Source organism: Oculina patagonica, chromosome 14 (assembly GCF_052425735.1).
Source record: "Oculina patagonica isolate OP01 chromosome 14, crgOcupat, whole genome shotgun sequence".
Classification (NCBI taxonomy): domain Eukaryota; kingdom Metazoa; phylum Cnidaria; class Anthozoa; order Scleractinia; family Oculinidae; genus Oculina; species Oculina patagonica.
The window spans coordinates 4791321-4814431 of NC_135771.1; the positions used below are offsets into that span (position 1 = coordinate 4791321).

A 23111-nucleotide genomic window follows, 5' to 3' on the forward strand; every position below is an offset into this window, starting at 1 on the left:
TTAGCTAACTGTTATGCACGTTCATCGGGTAAGTACGTAAGTTATGCGAGCTTGTTTGTCTTAGTATGAAGAAGTTAAACGGATGTAAAAGTTACAAACGAAGGCTGGTTTGGGAAGCGTGTCTTATCGCACGCGTGCGTGCCATATCGCACGCGTGTCCTTTCGCACGCGTGTCCTTTCGCACGCGTGTCATATCGCTCGTTAAGCGTGCCAAATAGCACACTTCTCTTAGATAAAAGCTTTAGCATGCGAAACAATATCAACCGTGCCATTCTTTGTTTTACTTATTAAATATGCGCATATCCGTGCGATGAGTGACACGCTAAGCGTGCCGTGCCATGACACGCGTGCCCGTGCGTTCACCTTTTTCACTGTTTTCCCGTGGAGGGTCACATTTACTATAAAAGAAGTTTTTCCCAAAACAGAAATACATTTAACCTCTTCTCCTTCCTTGGAACTCAAACCAGTGATCAAACTCTCATCCTCATTAAGAACAATGGCAGCCACACCAGCAAACATCTTCTTGAAGTGCTTCTGTAGCTTTGGAATGCTCTTGCTGTTGCCGATGATCTCAAGCAAGTCCTCGTCTCCCACAAAGTAGAATCTTGGAAAAGATGCTCTCTCCCTCTCCAGGTACTCTCCCAAGGCTTTCTGGATTTTACCAAGAAGATCGGCAAGGCGCTCCAACTGACGCTGGACACCCTGGATGTTCAGGACATCCACGATCAAGGGTGTTTTGGCCACCTTCTTCATAAGTGTCAGGAATTCAGTGCTGATGCTGGGTTTGAAAGAAAACATCAAAGAAGCTTGGCAACCAAGCTTCCTAACTAGGAAACTACATAGTTTTAAACTAGTAGTAATCTGAGATTAAGGGAGTGTGTGTGACCCAAGATAGAATAACTGATACCTCTTCAATTCAAAAAAGAAAGCCAGGCAGAGGCAAAAGGCTCTCACTAACAGCAAAGAGGATAACGCAACTTCTAGGAGATAAGATTGTGTCACAAGCCAAAAAAATTGTCATGATATAATAGAGTGAATTAATTTTGACGGGATAAATTTAAATTTGTCTTACGACATTTGGTGGCTGACTAAAACTCAATGTCCCTGGATAAAACCCCTGAAATATTTCCAATGACATTTTCGGCATCATTTAAAGTTTAGACACACATATCAGCTATTTCAAGATGGGGCCCAAAAGATGACATGGGCCAGCATCGGCGATACCCACTGGACTGATTTTGGACAAACCACATGATTAGTATGTGTTCTCCTCCATCGAACGCAATTAAGTCTGTCATGAATAAACTACAAAATTGATAATTCTTACCTCTGAAATCGTTGAGTTTCCACTGGTAGCAAAGCCTTGATGTCTGCACTTCCACTGAAGATGCCATCCAGGTACACCCATCGACGTTGGACGTCAATCCACACATCAAACAAATCATGAATGCGGTTCAACTTCTCTTCCCACTGTAGGGCATCCTCTTCAAACACCTGAGAAACAAGTAATGTGACCCTCCATACGAAAACACATCTTATCGAACATTGTAAATTAGTGAAACCTGGTTTCAAAAGGGTTTCAAAGGGTTTCAAACTTCCCGAAACCCGGTTTCCAAAGGGCTTCAAAGGGTTTTAAACGGGTTTCAAAAGGGTTTCCAAAGGGTTTCAAAGTGTCTCCAAAGAGTTTCCAAAGGGTTTCCAACGGGTTTCTAAAGGGTTTCCAAAGGGTTTCTAAGTGACCTCAAACCCCCCGAAAAATGCTTTTATCAATAAGCCGTGTTTTCCCATGGAGGGTCACAGTTGAGCTTTTTACAAGACAAGTACTTCAACCCTTTGACTTCCTAGCTACAGTCAAACCTTGCATGACACAATTAGCTTCCAAACTTATCTCTTGATGCTGTTGGTGAAATGAAGCATGACCATGTTATGAAAATATTTAAACTAAAACATAAAACACAAATCACACAGTCAAGTAGTTGTACCTTGTAGTACGGTGAGAGTTTCATGGCAGACACACTGTTGATGTGTTCCTTGACTTTGGTGAACAGGTCGTCCCAGCCACGGATAATACGGCATTTGTTCTGATAGTTCACCAACTCCAGTTCATAAGTTTGCCACACATCTCGCACCTGAAGTAGCAAATGAAATTTTAAAATTGACTTTTTCTTCATATTTATCTATTACAATACAGACATTGTAAACAAACAGCTTTACAGATGCTGCAGGGTTCCTACTCTTTTAAACATTTGAAATTCCATGACTTTCCATGACCTTTTCCATGACTTTTCAAAGTTTTCCATGACCTAAATTTGACCATTTTTCTTGGAAAGTTTCAATAATTATCTTGATTTCGGGTACGTTTTTACCCCTTTCTTCACAAAAAATAACCTGCCTAATTTGCTTTGTACAATAAATACCATTTTCCATGACTTTCTATGACCCAAACTTAAATTCCATGACTTTCCAGGTCTGGAAAATGAAATTCTAAAATTCCATGACTTTCCAGGTTTTCCATGACCTGTACGAACCCTGTGCTGGAACTCTGACACCTATTTGAGCTCAATCAGCTGCACAAACTGTAAGTTCTGTAGACAGCCTTGACTGATAGTTACATGTAGAAGCACACAATATGAAATTGTTACAAAACAATAACCTGATCTATGACAGATTCCTTAAAATACGATAAAGCTAATAAACAGCAATACGGAACAATGGCACACTTAAAGGGACTGTGTCACGGCTAAGTTAATTTTACGTTATTAAATTTTGCCAAACACTCACTATGAAACTAAATGTTTGCAAAGAAATTAATTTTATGATTCTAAATGACAAAACCATAGCTTCACTGCAGCCAAATGTGTTTCCCGGCGTTATAATTTAAAGTTACAAGCAAACAAGATTAACTTTGAAAACTGTTCCGCTGGATCACTTTTCAAAAACCCATATCGCAATCCGTTTCAATCTTCGTCACTTTGAGCCATCCGTACCTTCTTTTGCATTTGGTGTGTTATTTAAATATTCCTTCACTGTTTTAAGATGTTATTTTATATATTTAAACGAATTTGGTGGTCATTTCCTATGCCTAAGTTTGGCTAAAATCCGTGACACGGTCCCTTGAAGAACAGAATGAGGCACCTGTTTCAAGAATTCTTCCAAAGCCATTTCTCCCTGAGCAACAAGAATGACATCTTTGACAATCAATTCATTCTTCTGCAGGTCAACATCCCACACTTGTCCCAAGTTCAAATCACTCAGCACCCAGTTGACGTGAAGCTTTCTCATCAGTGTCTTCCAGTGACGCTCCTTTAATGCTTCTGATTTGAGCTCAACAATCAGCATGTTAACCTATCAAAGGCACAAAGAAAGATATTACTATCACAGTATTTATGGAACAACTTACCCGTTGGGCTTAGGAATGACAAGATTAGCCTGTCATGCTTTACACAACTTTGCTGACAGTTTTACAAGAGCAAGGACTTTGATCTTGATCACTCACATGTAACTTAGACATGATAACTGTCTCTGATAATTAACATTTTAAATAGCTTTTTTTTTTCATTTTTCCTTTCCTTTAATTTCTTTACTTTTTTTATTTTATATGTATCGTAGATATCTTCTGGTTGACTAGCATGTATGGTTCTAATGTTCCCTTCTAGTCTTTTCTTGCTGCAATTTTTTCCTTATATAGTAACACTTTTCTTTCTGTTTGTAATATCTCTCAAGTTTGTATTGCAGTGGAAATGGATAAAATTAAAAATTAACAGCAAGGCACCCAAAAGTGTGGCCACTTTTAATTTATTCACATTCTTTCGTGCAGATTGAATCCAATCAGAAGTCAACTGGGAGCTGTCCTTGGCTTCTGATTGGATGGTGGTTGCACGAAAGAATGTGAATTAATAAAAGGTGGTCACACTTTTGGGCGCCTTGCTGTAATAGGTAACAGCTATTTTATGTAAAACATTGTGCAATGTACAAAACTGAACAACATAACTGTAAGGTAACATCTTGACATACAAGATAAACAATTTTTAACAGCAGAGGCCTCATTACCTTCAAGTAAGTCTTGATGGTTTTCTGAACATACTCAAATGAAGAATACTGCTTGAGTCGAGCTGGAAGATTCTTCATGTCATTCAACAATGCATCAAGTGACTGACGAAGCTGTAAAGATATAAATCATTGCCATCAATTTAAAAAGTAGTAGAAAACATGTTAAAGGCTGTTATCGTAAGTAAGTCTTACTGTTTTGGTGATGCTTTAAACTCTTTCAAACCAATTTCAAAGAAAAAAAATTGTTAAAAAAGAAATTTTGAAAATTTCATCTCAGTGGCCAAACCTGTACTGTATTAAAATGATCCAATTTTGAAAACAGTTCATTACATATTTGTAAATAACCGGCACGCATACATGCATGCACAGGCGATAACGCTTTACAATGATCCCAGAAATTGCATTTTTCTTATTCATTTTAATTTTTATTTGCCTTGACTACAAAACGAACCTCCAATACATTACAAACCTACAGTATGATAAGATAAATACATTAAATCATTATGAACTTCGTCATTTAGCAACAGAAAGGCCCAGATTTGATTTCCACCCCTAGTCGATACTGAAGATTGTGTGAAATTTCCGTATTGAAATGGTCTGAAATGTAATGAAGTCAACACCGCTTACTAGAATCACTTACATGCATTTATGCAACTTATCAAACAAAACATTTTAGATCAGCTAAATAAGCAATAGGGTAGAAGTTCTTTCTGAGTGAACTCTGGCTTCTCGTAAAAATAGGAATACGGATACCGTCACTGTGTTATTTTTAATGGCTTGAGATAAATACCCGAATAAATATTATCAAAAGCAGTAAAAGGAAGATGGCGAGTCGCGAAGGGAAAAGTTAAATATTATCGACAACAATGCACGTCAAAGCAAACAATGATTTCAGATAGCTCACCTTTGCAATCTATAAATCAAGATACTGCTGCCATCGGTCTCCCTTTTGGAAAGGTTTCAAAAGTTATGACACTAACCGGCCTTCACTCGTCAAATTCAACATCAGTCAACTTAGTCTGCCATCACGTATGCCGACTTCGAATACACGTACAACGGTAAAAAAGTTCTTTAAGCGAGCTCACAATTATCCAGTACATCATTCTCCCCTGACCCCAAAACTCCGTTTAACTGTACGTTAGAAATCAAATGCGTTTTGCCGATGGATGCTCTTGAAGTTGATTCATACTCATTGACAATCAAAGATGGCGTACCGAAACTGAGTAAACAACAAAGTGCCTAGTTCCCAGTGCTACTCGGTTGGAGTAATCTTTCACTCAACCTCACACGGCCGTCCACCGGGCCATAGCATATAGGCGTTACCGCCTAAAAAGGAGGTGTTGCTAAGCTGAATTTACACGGTAAGTTTCCAATGAAACCATATCCAAGTAACCAATGTTTAGAGCAGGGTTTTCATTAAGAACTGTAATAGCAGGAGAATAGTGTAACGTAACCGGAGAAGGTTCCGCATCTTAATAAAAAATAGGTACAGGCCTTTGAAATTTAGCCAGAGAATTCTACGTTGTAGCAGGAGAATTCTCCGATCTCCGATGCCTAATGAACACCCTGTTAGAGGGGGAGTAATGTTCCTGATGTGCCTGGAATCAGTTAATTTCAGTGCGTCATTAGAGGAGGGAAGACAGTGAAAGGTATCTCAATGCTGCAACTTTGTCTTTAAATTTCTTAGTCTAACAAAACCAGAACACCCACCTTCCTCGGCTGAACAGAAAGCCATGGCTTCTCTTTCAACTCATCCACTTTCTCCCAGATCTTTGCCAGTTCTGACCACACACCCTTCAAGTCTTGCAGCTCTTCTAGCCCAACCTGGACACGTTCATCACTGGCCACCAATGTGCCTGTACACAAGTTACCAGAAAGCTATTAACTTTAAAACTAAAATCAACAGCATTATTGCGGTTTTCAGTGAAATGCGAATTCTGAAATTCAAAATCCAACTAACGAAATCAATGCGTTTTTCGCTACCGTCAATCATAATTACGGCGACAGCAATCGAACCATGAAAAACAGAAACAAACAAAATGGATCGAAATCCACCAATCACAACTGAGAGTTGTGACCTTTTGACCTGGTTGAAGTGAACTTCTGTTTCCCGAGAGGTCCGCTAAGTTGATTGACGGTAGCAAAAAGCGTAAACCGTTGGTTGAGGATTGAATGTCAGAGTTCGCATTTCAGTGAAAACCGCAATAAGTACAGCATGCCATGAAGATTGTCTACAATTGAACCTCCCCATCTTGAACTCAGTTATCTCAAACTTCTCAATATCTTGAACTCAAATTCATTTCCCTAGGATTTCCTTAAATTCCAGTCATTTACTATCAGCTATCTCAAATCCCCAATTTCTCACACTGTTTTTTATTTCTCTTGAAAGTTTGAGATAGTGGGGTTCAACTCTACTTCATATACTAAAATAGTGACTTAATAAAAACTTATAGATGCTACCATGCTAAATATACCTGGTTGCATCAGTTCCAGAGCTTCTTTGGCCCTGGCCAAGGAAGCTGTTTCTCAACTGTTTTTTGTATCTCTTGAAAGTTTGAGAAAGTTTACTTTATGTACTAAAAATAGTGACTTAACACAAACTTCTAGATGCTTCTTAACAATTATTCCACGAGCATGCATTGAATATGAGATGGTAGATAGCCAAAGAGGTGTGTAGCGCCACGTTGGCAATAACAATCTCGTATCCAACAAGTGTGAGTGGAATAACTGTTTTATTAGAAATGCCCAAAGAATTGCAAAATTTGACGCACATCGGCTACTATTTTGTGGTCAATGGTATATGAGCTCATATACCATTGTCTGTTTACCAATCAAAACTCGGGAATTGCAATATACCATTGCTAGTTTTTTATACCATGCTATAAATACCTGGTTCCATAAGTTCCAGAGCTTCCTTGGCCCTGGCGACATTGTCCCTGTCCTCCTTGAGTCTGGAGAACTTGCCCTCATAGATGGCCAAGTTGTTGAGTGCTACATCAGGTCTGGTGCTACCCTGGACTGGTTTGCCTTTCTCCCATTCAAAGAGAAGCTCTGAGGTACGTGTTTCCACTGCCTGGTCTTCAGAGATGATCTTCATCTGCAAAGTGGCAACCTGTGGATAGGAAAACAACAAATAAACAATCGCATGAGTAAATGAGAATCAATTATTATTTTTATAACTAAATTTATCATCGGCAAAAGCCTGCAAAAAGCTTCACCGCTGACACAAAACCCAGGAGAGCCTGCTCATGTACAGTATTAGCAAAGGCTGCAAACAATTTTATGATGTGAGACATTGATAATTTTGTTGAAAATTTATTTTATCCAAAAATTATCTTAAATTACACAAAGTAAAACACTAATTTAATTTTTCTCTGCTAAGGCCTGGTTCACACTAGCAACATAACAGCATAAAGAAATGAACAGTTCTTCCCTTATGTTGTTATGCTTATGTCATTATGTTCCAACTATGTTGTTATGTTATGTTGTTTACACGGGTGACATAAAACATCAACATGGGGTGTTTTTTGCATTTGAGTGACCTTGCCGTTCTGTTGTTATGTCACTGGTGTGAACCATGCAGGCTTGACATTTACAGCATTTTCAAATTTCAATTTAACTTGATTTTGCAAAATTGTTTCTTCTTTTCTCTTACTGTTTATAAACTCTCGTGTAGTGTATCAACAAGAACATTTTTTTTTTTCAGTTTAAGCCTAATATTAACAAAGATATTTAGACAAATCATGAAAAACAAATAATTATTTACCTGTGTCTGAATGCTGGAGTCCTTCCTCTTCAGGATGTCATTAAAGGCACCCCACTCTCCTTCAATGTTGTCAACATACAGCCATGAAGGGGGGAAGGCAAATCTCTGCCGTTCCAAGATGCGCTGGCCTTCCTTGTACATCTTTCATTTTGGATAATTATAATATCATGTTAACAGAAGCCAGGTGATAAAATGTGAAATTACATAGTGTGAACAAACCTCTGCTTAAATTACATATTGTAAGCAGAATTGTCACAAACTGGTCATTTTTAGCAGAGCTCCCAGCCACCCGAAGGGCCGCAGATCTAGAGCAGAGCCCCATACCCATAGAAAATTAACAGACCCATGCTATGGGTTTTTCATGGTCATCATGGCTACCGGCATGGTTCGCGGGCATGTGCGCTTAGCGAAGATGTCGCTCCAACATGGCGGCCATACTCCAGAAATAGGTTTAGGTTATGGTTAATGTCAGCTTACATCTTTGATATTGGACATCCATGTCATGTTCAATTGACAGCTGTCAAAACAAGATATCTGCTGACCAGTATCACATGACCATATCGCGGGCTCACATATAGAACTCATCGAGGTTGAATATTTTTTTGAAGTTTACCGCTGACCAAGTAATGGTTTATATTGGATTGCGGGCTTAAGTGCTCTATTTTTTCTGTTACCGGTCAGTAACTTTGGATTTATGAGAAGGGCGAAGTAAATAATCGGGGAGCTCTGCTTTTAGGCTTGGCTAGATCTATTTAATAAGAAAACATTCCACACCTCAACACTCTTCTCCCAGTTCTTTAGCTTTCTCTTCAGTGACTGAACAACAGTGATGAACCCAACAGCATCTGATGTGGACGCTCCCTCAATTGTCTGCTGCTCCATATCTGTTCGGGCCTAAAAGGTAACAGTAAAACAGATTCTTGAATATCAGGTACCAGAAAGTAACATTATACCTTTTTACATGAAATGTTCGCGACACGTTAATTTCGCGATTCCAAAAAATCACGAAATTAAAGTGACACAAACATTATGTGTTGCGAACATAACATGACACGAAAATTAAGTGCCTCGCATTATGTCAATAATCAAGAAAGAATAAGTTTAGTACCACTGAAGGAAGGAATTTTCAATATTAAGAACAATAAATCACGTACAAGCATGACCTACTTGTAGACATCGTGAGAACTGCTCTGTTGTTTCTAATGCCGAGATTTAGTCCGGCCCTTGCGTTTTTGTTAATTTTGACCTTATTGTTCCTTTGATCAAGTCGTTTGATTTAACTCATGGGCATGTAAAAATATTAATAATATTGCCAAGGACATATAAATTTTTATTGTGTCTTACTCAAAAACGCGAAATTTAAAAGTGATTCAAAATTCAAAATTTTTGCAAAATCGCGAAATTTAAGTGTCCCGAAATAATTATGCGCATCTCAAAAAAACAAAATTAACGAGTCGCGAAAATTTCATATAATAAGGTAATAACTAAAATATTTGATCTGAAATACAATGTATATCAAGTCTGATGATAGAATTCCACAGAAGCTTAATGCTTACCTTGGATACTGAGCCATAGAAGTCTTGCATGTTATCCCCAAGACGTGAAGCAAACTTGCTGAGAATCTCTTTGTGCCATGTGTCGTATTTCATGTTGACTTTAGATTGTACCTTGAATTATAACACAGATTGAAATTAATGTGACAACATCAAAATCTTATATGTGGCTAAATTTGAGCTAATGCTGCTCAGCAATGATCGTGGGACCATGTGCTTCAAAGTGACATATAGGTTTTCACAGAGATTACATATTGTGCATTTCAGCTGTGTTAGGTCGTGCCATTGTTTTGAGCCCTAAGACGTGCTTTTGTGCTGCAGTTTACTCCCTCACCCTCCACTGATCTTTTCTGATATCCACTGATCTTTTCAGTGTGATGGTGCCTGGTGGCTGTTGCCACTCTCAGGGTTGTTGAGGATACGTGCCTGCCCTGCTCAAGACTCACGTTTCACCTGGAACTACCACCTACTTTCATAGGCACCTTCTCCAAGCAGATTTATTGTAGTTTCGTTAACTTTAAAATAACACTTGTCAAAAACATACAACTGAAGTTTATACCTGGTGGTAGTCAACAACAACAGGCCCAAAAACTTTCCGTGTCTCTGAAGTGTCAAAGGTTACACGTGCCCGCCTATGAAACAAAACAAAATACAAAGCATTATTGGGAATGTTTCAAGACTGTAAAACTGTTTGAATAACTTAGTCAAAAGGAAGGAAACCAGGGTTTTCAAAACAAGCCCGCGACCACCAGAGTTCCACCGGCTACTTGATTATATGCTAAATGTCGCTGGTTACGCTGGTTATAGCAATCAGCTTATGACAAACAAGCTCAGCATTGTCACAGCCACCTACTCTACCAGTTGCTGGCACCTACTTTAAAACATTTTGAAATCCCAGAAAAGCCAGAGCAACAAAGTGCAAATTTGACCCTTGTAAACTTTTCTGTTCCTTTGTTTGTATTGTATTGTTGTGAGCATTAATAAAAAAAAGTGCGAATTTGTCCAATTGTCTCAACTATTTCACTGGGGAAGATTAAAAAATGAACAACATCATAGGAAAGCGCTACTAATACTAGCTCTCAACTAAATGGTCATGGTTTAAGTCTAAAAATGTTCATTAGTCTTAAAAGGTCCCCATTTGCATAACAAAGGCTTAGGAAAACTTTTAGAGCTGCCAAAATTAAGGCCAGAAAAGCCAGCTGGGCTTGTTGATGAACGGGCTTAGTGCTTTCTTTGCTACATCCGTGGGTTTATCCTAAGAACAAACTGGTCTTACTTGATGTCTTTGAGTAACACCATCCATTTCTCCATGCTCTCTCCCAGTCTGTTGTAAATTATGCTCATGTCCATGTCCCAGAGAGACTGGTACTGCAGCCACACCTGCACATACTCTTCCATTGCTTTCACTTTCTCTTCAATTGCGGCATAAGCTGCCTGCAGGTACACTGGGCCTTCAGGGAGCTTTCCCAGGAGGCTGCGATAAAGGGTGTCAGCCTCAAGCTCGTCACGCTCTAGGCCAACCTACAATGGTGCAACATGACATATAGATCAAAATTTTGATCCTTCTGCTTGCAAGAAGCTCTTAGAGCTTAAAACTGCGCATGTGTAAAACAAGTGTAAAACAAGTGTGAAACATGTGTAAAACAAGTGTGAAACAAGTGTAAAACAAGTGTAAAACAAGTGTGAAACATGTGTAAAACAAGTGTAAAACATGTGTAAAACAAGTGTAAAACAAATGTAAAACATGTGTAAAACAAGTGAAAAACATGTGTAAAACAAGTGAAAAACATGTGTAAAACATGTGTGGAACATGTGTAAAACAAGTGTAAAACATGTGTTAAACAAGTGTGAAACAAGTGTAAAACAAGTGTAAAACATGTGTGAAACAAGTGTGAAACAAGTGTAAAACATGTGTAAAACAAGTGTGAAACAAGTGTAAAACAAGTGTAAAAGGTGTAAAACAGGTGTAAAACACGTGTGAAACAAGTGTAAAACAAGTGTGAAACAAGTGTAAAACAAGTGTAAAACAAGTGTAAAACAAGTGTAAAAGGTGTGAAACAAGTGTAAAACATGTGTAAAACAAGTGTGAAACAAGTGTAAAACAAGTGTAAAACAAGTGTAAAACAAGTGTAAAAGGTGTGAAACAAGTGTAAAACATGTGTAAAACAAGTGTGAAACAAGTGTAAAACAAGTGTAAAAGGTGTAAAACACGTGCGAAACAAGTGTAAAACAAGTGTGAAACAAGTGTGAAACAAGTGTAAAAGGTGTGAAACAAGTGTGAAACAAGTGTAAAACACGTGTGAAACAAGTGTGAAACAAGTGTAAAACAAGTGTAAATCACGTGTAAAACAAGTGTAAAACATGTGTAAAACAAGTGTAAAACACGTCTATAAATATTATGAAACAAGTGTAAAACAAGTGTAAAACACGTCTATAAATAAATTATTATGAAACAGGTGTGAAACAAGTGTAAAACACGTCAGTCTATAAATAAATTATTATGAAACAAGTGAGAAACAAGTGTAAAACACATAAAACAAGTGTACAACACGTAAAACAAGTGTAAAACACGTGTGAAACAAGTGTAAATCATGTGTCAAACAAGTGTGAAACATGTGTAAAACAAGCAAGAAACAAAGGCAGGAAAGCAAGTGGTAAAGACATGATGTTCAGTTACACCTGTTCATGTATGAGGATGGAAAAACCCTCATACCAACCTGATATCGAGAGCTCTGGATTCGAGGCAAAAGAGTGATGATACCAATCCAGATGTGTAACTCAGCGATCAAGTGTTCTCGTACTCTTTCCACAGGAGGCTGTATAAACAGCACTTGATTCTGAATCAGAATCTCATGTCTTAGAACCTGAAAACACAAAATTTAGTGAAAAGAAAATCACTTAACACATGCAGTACCTCTTTTTTACGCATAGTGCTCAAGAGAAAGTCATGATGCATACATTATTATTACATGTACCGTAAAGTTCCGTGTATAAGCCGCACCCGTAGATAAGCCGCACCCCCGATTTGGAAGCTCAAATTTTGGAAAAAAAATATACAGACCATAAAGTTTGAAGTTCAAGTGAAGTTCTATTGGTAAATTAACAATCAAGTACAGTTTCGAGACACTGACACGGTGGTTGTTGCAATGTTTAATATAAATTAAGTCTTACGAAAGCTAAATTTCACTTGTCATACCTCCTTTTTAGTTTGAGTTCACAATATCTTAAACTTGGATGCCCTCTTGATATCATTTTTTCGAGATTATCACTTCTAAACACTCCTGAAACACTTGTAATTCGTTCGAATCGTTCGCGAATGATGAATGCTTAGTAGCCAAGCTCTGAATTGTAGAGAGGAGTCTGGGCATTAAAAACAAACATGGCGGCATTTTCTTCGGAAGAAGCCACGTTTTTATTTCAAGATTCTTGGAAACTGCTACCCGCAACAGGATAAAAACTTCATGCAGAATAAGAGTTTGTTAATCCAGCAGATGTATTTGCTGTGAAGGTCAATAAAAAACCGAAGCGGTCGGTCATTTGCCTTGTGAGTATTTGCGTTTATCTTGGTGCCTTCTCGCACGCGGCGGAAAGACATGCTTCGAAGTGACTGGCAGGCTTACTGCAAACAGCTTTGCAGAGGAACTAAAAGGTAGTGAACAACAACAAAGTTTTCAGGTTGTTATATGTTTATTCAATAACGTCTTGAGAAGTTTTGTATGAATATTAATTAGGCCTTTGTGAACTCCAACCAGAGATGTTTCCGTAGATAAGCCGCACCCCCGATTTTTGACTTGAATTTAGAGGGAAAAGGTGCGGCTTATACACGGAACTTTACGGTATTACAGGGCATTTTAAAATAGATATCTCACTTGCAAAATATAGGGAAGGTTGAAAGAAGGCAAAGACAAAAGCTACTGTAAGACCAACAAAAAATTAAACATGTAAAGGCTAGGATTCTTTTTTCATGTAACCAACTTGTAAGAATCACAATGAGGGTTATTTTGGAAGAAATAGCTTACTTCTATAAGTAACAGATTGAATGAAAAGGATTTTCCTCATAATTTACATTGATGTTGACATTTAAAAAGAAACAAAGTAAAACTGGTTTCTTGGCAAAATACCCACAACTAAGTGACTGCTGCACAACTTAGGATCATAACTTGTACAGGCAACAGTTTTTACTTTATTGCCGCACAACCCACACAGTTACTACAGATAATGTTAAACATGTTTTCAAAACATTAAAGGCTCTTGTACAAGCAAAACAGTAACTTGTAAAGTTATCTGAAGCTTTAACTAGGGCAACCTGACATTTTAAAATCTAAACTTTGCAAACATAGAAAAAAAGGCAGATATTTTCAGAAAATAAATAAAACCCATATTCAACCTGTATATCAGGATCTCCTCCTGGCTTGTGTGCCATCATGGATGTGTCTGTATCATCCAAGTGTTTGGATGTTTTGCTTCCTTTGAGACATTCAGTCCAGCTCTTCAGACCAGCCTCCAGACGACCTGACAAGAACTTCTCAACCTATAACCAATGTTCCAAAGATAATTATTATAATAAACTAATCTCGCGACAATAACAACAGGAGGCAGTGTGGCATGGCCTTGTGGTTAGGGCACTGGACTTGTAACATGGAGGTCCTGGGTTTAAATCCTCCTCCCTTCCACTAGATTGATTTGTGTTTGGTGCTCCTAAATTCAACTTCTAAGGGCCTTATGCCTTGCCTGGTGCTAAAAAGACAGATGATGATCCTGAATTCAACTCAACCCCCCTTTGTAGATAGCTGACTGGTCAGTCACCTGCCAATTGGGATTTTTAGCAAGTTTCTCTTCTACAGCTGAATCCCGATAACTCAAACCCTCAGTAACTCAGGGTTGGAAACTAAAATTTCGGAGCACTCGCCATCTGGGCGAGTGACCTTCAAATTGCACTCGCCCAGATCAATTTTCACTCGCCCAGTTTCCTCCATTTAAGAAAGGAAAATTTAGCCCCTCACCCCCCACAAAAAGTTGAAATATAATTATATATTAAATTTTAAATCACGTTCGATACTCATCGTGCCATCGTTAGTGGTCAATCGCGATACAGACTGCAATCTATTTTTTCAATGAAAATCGCCAAAAATAGACGTTACTCCTTAATAAACCATGAGTACGTTTACTTCAAAAGTTGAAACGCAGTATTTAATTTGAAACGTCTTCCCAAATGTAAAGTGTCGAAATTGTGCAGAAAAAGAGTCAAGAAAATTGGGAAATAACGATCTTGCTGCATTTCGGGGCTCGGTAGACGAATTAGTGTGTTTATGTCCAGAGGTATTACTTTGTAAAGGTATGTCCAGTCCATCATGTAACAATCACTAAAAGGAAGCCATTTTTGTCTGTTTACGAACTCGAACGCAGCTTTGTTGGAGATTTCAAAATGTTGGTAGGCTTGTGGACAGTGTCACTGTGTGGATAAATTCGAAGTTTTTTGAAAAATTTAATACTAGTAATACTGGATATGAAAATCGTACTTGCCAAACCGGGCGAGTGATCCGTGATTTGTACTCGCCCGACAGTTTTCACACTCGCCTGGGCGAGTGGGCGAGCACTAATTTCCAACCCTGGTAACTCGAACTCCCGCTAACTAGAACTTTTTTCGATTCCCCTTCAGGTCACTTTCTTACTAATTTTACCTTGATAACTCTAACTCCCGATATCTCAAACCTTTTTCGATTTCCCTTGAAGGTTCGAGTTAACGGGATTCGACTGTATTTGTAAAGATGTTTTGTTTGTTTATTTAAAATTGTCATCAATTAGTACAGCAGTGCTAAATGTAGATTTGTTGACACTTAAATAAAGTAATTTATTCAATAATTTGAATCATAATAACCTCACAAGAAACAGTAATCGTATTTTTACCTGAGTATCAAGTGTCGCAACCCACTGAGGAAGATTGGAGTAGGAATGGAGGTTCAACTCATCCACAGCTCGCTGAACTTTACCCAGAACATCCCTGAATGTGTGACTGTTGTAGGCACAAGTCTCAAGGGAACGCACTTCAATGTCAATCTTCTCAACACTGCTTAGCAGGTCATCAACCTGGAAAATAAATTTACAGGTTAAAAAAGTCACATAATAAAAAAAAAGTTAGGCCTAGTAGCTTATCTACAGGATGGAAAAATAGGAAAATATTCCAAGCTTATAATAATAATAATAATAACTTTATTTAACGAGGGTAAAAACACTTTACAGTTAAAAACTGAGAAACTAGTGGCCCTCATTATATTATACAATTAAAATGACTAAAAACAAAGTACTAAAATAGAGTTTAACTTAAGAAATAGAGAAATGGTTGAGACCTACGTATGATTCCTTTTTTAAAAAGCTTAACATTCTGACTAGATCTAATGTTAATAGGGAGCTTATTCCACTCTTTCACTTCGGGCATCTCAGGGTTATGCTTCCATGCCTCGACTGTCTCGTTGAAATATCACTAACCCTTGTCAGTGTATTGGACAAATACTCGGGGCATTGGCCATTAAGGCATTTAAACACTAAGCATAACTTGATTACATTAATTTCGTCATAAAAAGGTAGCCATTTCAATTTCTTAATTTCAGACTAAAAAAGAAAACAAAAACTGATTACAAAATCACATGCATGCAACACAGTGTCTTTGTAGAGGATCAAGTTTTTTACCTTTTCTTGGAAGTTGAACACAGCCTCAGCTAATTTCTGCACATATGGATCCAGCTTGTACGACTCCCAGACAAGAACCATACCCTGCGAGAAAAAAACAACAAAACAAAACAAGAAGTGCAGACAATTGATGACAACATTGCATGGACACTGTTAACTTGAAGGATACACTAAATTAGGATAGGTCAACAAAGGCAAACCGAAATAACTTTGTTCCATATTCTTAAAGTACTTACTTCTGTTATCAGAGCCTGTACATCTTTTCGCAAGCCAGCTACAAGAGGTGAGATTGAGCTCTTCTCTTCAACCTTGGAAAAAAACAAATCAAAGAAATGTCGAGTATTTTACATATACTACACAATTGCATACTATGTAAATATAAATCAAGTGGTCTGGTGATTGCAATGTTCAATTACCTTTTCACATGTTCTCTCATAAGTTTGCACACTTTCTATAAGTGAGATGGCAAATGGGTAAAGCTGGTTTGCTTGATGTGCCTTGTTTACAATTGCCAGTGGAACTCGGAAACCCAACCACTTAAGGTTACGGACCTGAGAATTAAAGGCAAAAGATGATTGAATTGGTTCCAATAAAGTTTTAAAGGTTCATTTAAGTGAGCGTCCATGTAAGAACCGACCACTCGATTTTCGGCCCAAAACAGAATTCCTTCAAATTTTCTGTGCAAGACAATTGATCCATATGATAAACAAAAATAGCAATATTTTGGCTTGTAGTGTTATTTGTCAATATTTTTGGCGATGATTGCTGAGAACGGTCAAAAACCGAAACAATCCTCCTGTTTCGAGTCCAATTTAGGCGTCGCGCTCAACGCGCTGAAAAATTACGCTTTAACTCAAATAAAATGAAACCTGTATATCATTTTATTTTATGTCTTGTCTATTAGTGCATGGTAAAATATTTGAAATCGGACTTAACAAAAATTAATTATGATTTTTTTAAAACACCCCATAAAGAGCCATCGCAAAAATCACGCAAACATACTGTTGGTTAGAGAGGTTTTTCTCAAAAGTTTAACGCGATCTAGAGCCCTGGACACTATCCACGATTAGTACTAGGGTTGGTGTACTAGAAACAAGAAAAAAAGTTTTGGGCACTAAGCTTTTTGAATTTTAGGAGTTCTATCAACAAAGCCTATTTTTAATGGTCGTAACGCGCGTCACGCAATTTCTTACTATTGTGTTTCCTATCTTTCCCACATAAAACAGTTGTCCGAGGGAGCAAATATTTTACAATCCTAAATTTATCAAATATCGCCCCAAAAATAAGAATTAAGAAGGTTAAATCATGAGCGGCTCCGGTATGAGTTGTCTTTAGTTCCGTCTTTAACTGTGCAAAAAGCTTCGGAAAGCGGTTTCCGTGATTCGGTTGTCATAAATAGGGAATGAACTACGAAAGAAACCCTTAATAATTTAACATATTAAGCACATTTAACAGCTAGAAATTATTATCATTGTATTATTAAAGTGAACGCCCAGAGAAAATGCAACACGAATGAAAATAGGCCAAAGCGAATTTCTCAGAAAATGTCTGTTTCAGTCGGCTTTGATGCACGCGGGAATGTCAATGAAAGTTATTTTTAGTAGGTTAATTTCAACCCGTGTGACAAATGCTTGCTGCTAAAACTATTTCTTGTTTTACTTATATCATTTGTTTTTCAATTTTGTGAATAGGCTACAAACTTTTCCTTTAATTTTTATTTTCTTCACTTTTTTTTGCACTGCCCTTGTGCTAAATTTAACTGACTTATGCAAATTTGTGACAATTGATGTTGTGCGTGCTTACATTACGGCAGGAATAGTTTTGCTCTTTGCGTTTCGTGTTGTTTCGTTCTTTGAAATGGCAGGATTTTGTTCCTTCTCAGCAATTTTAGGTGGTAAGTGCGGAAGTAGTCGTGGACATACAGATTGTATAGCCCTAAATGATTGTGACGGCGATATTAGTTTGCATCTAGCAAATCACCACCTGTTAAGAGAAAATTCATGTGAAAGGGATCTAATACTGGCAAGGGCAGGTCTTTTAGAACTCACGGAAGAACAGTCAGATAAAGAATATGATGGTTTTTCCAGCCCATCGTTTTACCTTAGGAAAGTACTGGCAAGCTCCGAAGACCTGCCAGTATCCAAGACATCATGGAAAGAAATCGGCGGTAACAGGAACTCATGTTATAAATTTCAAGCTGGCCAGGGAAATTAAAAACCTTTTGGAGAAGCTGCACCCGTTGGTTCCCGTAAGTTTTATCGTTAAAGATTGTTCTTAATCGCTAAAAATTGTTTACATTGTTAAGCCCTAGGCTGAAACAGATTTCACTTTCGTAAATATGAAATGCTAGGTCATTACTATTGTTGCATGGTGACAACTGTTCTCTGGACGCGTTCTGTTAGCTTACCTGAAACCGGCTCAAACACAGGATAAAATTTTATTATAAAGTAATTTGAATGCGACTTAAATAATTTATTCTTAGTGACATAGCTTGCAACACCTGATGTTTTTAACCGTGACTAAATAAATTACTCTTTCAAGTTTGCTGCGAACACAGGGGTCAGGGTTGGTTGAAGGCGATTGTGGGGGAGGGGGGGGGGGGGGATTACTATACGTGGAGGTTCTGCCCATTTGTATGGTTTAGGTATATTAATGGGCAGAATTTTGCAAGTTTAAGTATATAAAAAGGTAAAGCATGTATACGAGCCTAGTGGCGAGTCACGTTTCCGTAGCATAAAGCGACTAGGAGTATTCCCATCGCAGGGTTACCCCCAGTCTTGCCCAAGAACACGACATATTGAACCCGGCCAGGACTCGAACCCGGACCGAGTCTAGCGCGATAACCGTTTGGTTAACGTGCCTCCCATCAAGTGTATAAAAGGGTAGGGAAATCTGTCATAAGGAATGCAAAAGGGCCTTTAATAAAAAAATATATATCCATTTCGAACAGACACACATTATAGCTGAATCATTTTAATTTATTAAGGCAATAAGACTTCATGTTTTAGGTACCTTTACCTCATGTCATTTAGGTATATGAAAGGGGTACCTTTTCCGTGAAAATGGTATATAGAAAAGGTAAGGGGTTGGACATCTAGGCAGAGCCTCCCTGTATAACACCTTTTTGGGTAGCACCCCGGAGACAACAAAGAACAACTACCAACCGTCATTAGAAAGAGGGTGTGAAGTAACATCATGTAGTATTCACAAGGGAGAGCAGATCCCAGGGCTTTTTTGCAGGGATGGTTGACAGTTTTCTAGGGCGAGTAACACTTACTTTTTGTTGCTAGCCATCTGCACAACATGCAGAAAGAAACACGCCGAAAATGCGCGGAGGGTCCGAAACGGAGTATGACAAACTCAGAAGAGACTGGGCCGAGAAATTCCTTAATGTTGACAACAACGAGGGAAGTAGCAGGGCACCGGTAGCACATTGTGATGAGCGAGGAGACGAATTTGAATATCAAGCTTCTAGTTTTTGCAGTGACTTACAGCTTGGCTGGGCTCTACACAAGGCGCGAAATCAAGGTGTGCGATTTCCTGATGACGTTAAACAATACCTAACGAGGAAATTCGACCTTGGAGAGAGAACCGGCAACAAGGCAGATCCCGGAAAAGTGACTGCAGACATGAGAACAGCAAGAAGACCAGATGGTTTGCGGATATTTAACAGAAAAGACTGGCTAACGAAAAGTCAAGTACAGGGTTTTTTCGAGACTAGCGGCCACACGAAGAAAGCAGGGGAACCAAGAGTTACAGATGGAGGATGTGTACGCAAAGGAGGAAGAGGAAGAAAGGTGTGAAGTGCTAGAGAGCGTCGCCACTGAACTCAGTCCCAGGCATCCAATCTGCTATGATTCTTACTGCCTGTGTGACCTGGCACGAGACGAGAGCCTTGACAGTTTCAGTGTAGTTATGCTGAAGGAGATTTTTAGATATTTTGAGATTCCCTTTGGTTCACGAGATCGGAAAAAAATCTAGTAGTGAACTTGTCCTCATTCTTGGAAGAATGTGACTGTCGCCAATAGGAAAAAACGTTCAAATGCTATCTATTCAATTCCCGGATGCGTTTGGCTGTTGTTCAAACGTTTAATAGTTTTCTGTGAACCGAGAAAATAAAAATAGTTTAAAGCCCTGTATTACTGCTAATGTAGAAAAGGATTAAAGTCGTCCTTTTTTGTTGCTGAGTTAAATTAGTTATACTATCCACTTTAAGGACCGAATAATAAATAAATTTATTATAATTTATTAATTATGACCCTCCCCCAAACTGGAACCAAAAATTGTGACCCTCCCCAAATTGGAGTCTATTAAGGGTGCCCGCCGGTATTTCCAGGAGCGGAGGTGCTATTTTAAAAATCGAATTTTGGGCATGGAAAGCTAAACCGATTTTTGTTATTTTTTGGTAGTCGTAATGACAAACTAGAACTATAAAATAAACGAAATAAATGAACAGGAAATATCACCATATTTAAATTACTCTATTTTTATTATTTATACTATTTTTCTAAACGCAAAGATAGCTTTTTATAACTGTCAATAAGTTAAAATTATCCAAAAATTCATTTGAGCAAGTTTCAACGAAATCGGCTGGGTAGAAATCGCTGCACAGTTGACTGTTATAGATTTAAGCTTCGCCAGTTGTTACAACAACGCTTGAGTAATGTTTCGATTGCATTGACTGGTCCCTTACTTCCCTTCTTTTTCCATTCTAGATCTCCAACGATATAATAAAAGTGGAAGCAGAGAGAAAGAAACTAGACACCCAATTCTTTTTTTTTCTTTTTTGGAGGGTCAATTTTACCAGAATTGAAATCAACTTTGTTTTGTTACGCCGCGACTTGTAAACCTGCTACAAATTTGCATAAATTGAATTCAGCGAAGACTGAGAAGTATTTGATGACGGCATATGGGCTATTTTCAAAAGTCGAAACCAATGATAGAAGTCGTTTTGCTTTGCTAACGTAACAATTTACGAAATGAAGTATGAAGGGAGGGCAAAATATTAATGTACGTGACATCCTAAAAATAACATTTACATTCCAGCGTGTTAGCCGATTGAAATCTACATTCCCTGCAAAGATTTTCGCCGTAGTAAGTCGATGTAAATTCGCCGTACATAATTTTTTAAGGCACTTTATACTATGAATAAAACTTCTCGTTGTTAAAAATCTCGTTGTCAAAATGTTGCGCGAAAGGTTTTTTCATAGTTTATTCCTTATGATATCCAAATCACGGAAACGTCTTTTTCGAAGCTTTCCGGTGAAACTAAAGACAACTCACACCGGAGCCGCTATGATTTAACCTTCTTAATTCTTATTTTAAGGGCGATATTTGATAAATGTAGGATTGTCCATGCCTTATTCCGAGCAGAAAGCTAGTTTCGAAAATATTTGCTCCCTCGGACAACTGTTTTATGTGGGAAAGATAGGAAACACAATAGCATGAAATTGCGTGACGCGCGTTACGACCGTTAAAAATAGGCTTTGTTGATAAAACTCTTAAAATTCGAAAAGCTTAGTTCCCAAAACTTTTTTTCTTGTTTCTAGTACACCAACCCTAGTACTAATCGTGGATAGTGTCCAGGGCTATAGATCGCGTTATACTTTTGAGAAAAACCTCTCTAACCAACAGTATGTTTGCGTGATTTTTGCGATGGCTCTTTATGGGGTCTGTTAAAAAAATCATAATTAATTTTTGTTAAGTTTGATTTCAAATATTTTACATGGACAAATAGACAAGACATAAAATAAAATGATATACAGGTTTCATTTTATTTGAGTTAAAGCGTAATTTTTCAGCGCGTTGAGCGCGACGCCTAAATTTGACTCGAAACAGGATGATTTTTTCGGTTTTTGACCGTTCTCAGCATTCATCGCCAAAAATATTGACAAATAACACTACAAGCCAAAATATTGCTATTTTTGTTTATCATATGGATCAATTGTCTTGCACAGAAAATTTGAAGGAATTCTGTTTTGGGCCGAAAATCGAGTGGTCGGTTCTTACACGGACGCCCACTTAAGACTGGTTTGCCAACACTGGCATTTAATACCATTTTCTGCAACATTAAAGCAACTAGAACTACATGCATGTTTACTGTTTCCTCTGGAATGGCTAGAAAGGTGTCACTAAAATTTCTTCTACATGTAGATGATAAAATCACAAACTAGAAAAATATGTTGCTCTCCTCTTCTTTTTACTTGAAACAGAATTATTTGAGATCTAAACATGTGGAGATCTCCTCTGTGGAAAGAAAAGAAAATAGTTATTATCAATACCTCTTTGGAGAGTGTGATGATTTCTGGCAAGAAGTTCACTTTGAGTTTCAACACATTTCCTCTGCCCCCTCCTCTGGCTCTTGTGCTTTCAATGGTGAAGATTCGTCCAGAAACTCCAAGATTTCGCTGTTGCACCTACAACAGAAAGAAAGGATGTTTTACTCTAAAAAATACAAGTTTTTCTCATAAGCAAGCCTCCATGTTTATTTTTTTCCTAAGTGGCCATTTGGCCAGTGAAAAATTTTGGTCACTAAATTAAGCTCACGCTTTTTTAAAATCCTTCTTCTCAATTTTAGTCGCCAGACTGGCGACTTCAGTTCTAATTAAGTCGCCAGTCCCATAATTTTAGTCTCCATGGGGACTTAAATGGTCCTAACTTGGAGGGTTGATAAGGTGTGACCCTAAATAAGAGAAAAGGAAACCTTGGATGATAATAGCAGGACTTAAAGCTACTGACCTTTCTTGACCAGTCATCAAACAGCTCCTGAGTGTTCAGTTTCTGTCTGAAGCTGTCACCATCTGCTTTCAGCCTCTGTCCCTCAACATGGTTTTCCCAGCCTTTACCAAGGACATCTTCCACACGCCGCATGTAGGCAGATAGCTGGCGGTCAATCTGGAACAGAAAGTTACAATATGAGAACAGTGACCATGTGGTCCAACAAGCACAATGTACATGAAGTTCCAAGTTCAAGTTCTTCCAAAGACACTAGAGTGTACAGATTGGGGTTCAAAATATAATGGGACAACTGACATCCATGTTGTGCAGCTTGACCA

At 38.1% G+C, this 23111-nt stretch overlaps 1 protein-coding gene across 2 annotated transcripts in view; it reads right to left on the reverse strand.

Annotated features, from left to right (window-relative positions):
- Window positions 1-23111, reverse strand: part of LOC144638086 (cytoplasmic dynein 1 heavy chain 1-like) — a 99726-nt gene that overhangs the window by 69621 nt on the left and 6994 nt on the right. For both annotated transcript variants that reach the window (XM_078497213.1, XM_078497212.1), the window contains exons 10-29: window positions 22795-22950; window positions 22338-22472; window positions 16473-16607; window positions 16293-16364; window positions 16057-16140; window positions 15277-15456; window positions 13757-13900; window positions 12087-12233; window positions 10646-10890; window positions 9929-10001; window positions 9373-9483; window positions 8591-8710; window positions 7817-7957; window positions 6940-7162; window positions 5761-5906; window positions 4051-4161; window positions 3136-3345; window positions 1983-2129; window positions 1328-1494; window positions 439-778 (exon numbers count right to left, since the gene is read on the reverse strand). In XM_078497213.1, coding sequence (XP_078353339.1) covers window positions 439-778; window positions 1328-1494; window positions 1983-2129; window positions 3136-3345; window positions 4051-4161; window positions 5761-5906; window positions 6940-7162; window positions 7817-7957; window positions 8591-8710; window positions 9373-9483; window positions 9929-10001; window positions 10646-10890; window positions 12087-12233; window positions 13757-13900; window positions 15277-15456; window positions 16057-16140; window positions 16293-16364; window positions 16473-16607; window positions 22338-22472; window positions 22795-22950 — 3087 coding nt within the window. The remainder of the gene's footprint in view (window positions 1-438; window positions 779-1327; window positions 1495-1982; window positions 2130-3135; window positions 3346-4050; window positions 4162-5760; window positions 5907-6939; window positions 7163-7816; window positions 7958-8590; window positions 8711-9372; window positions 9484-9928; window positions 10002-10645; window positions 10891-12086; window positions 12234-13756; window positions 13901-15276; window positions 15457-16056; window positions 16141-16292; window positions 16365-16472; window positions 16608-22337; window positions 22473-22794; window positions 22951-23111) is intronic.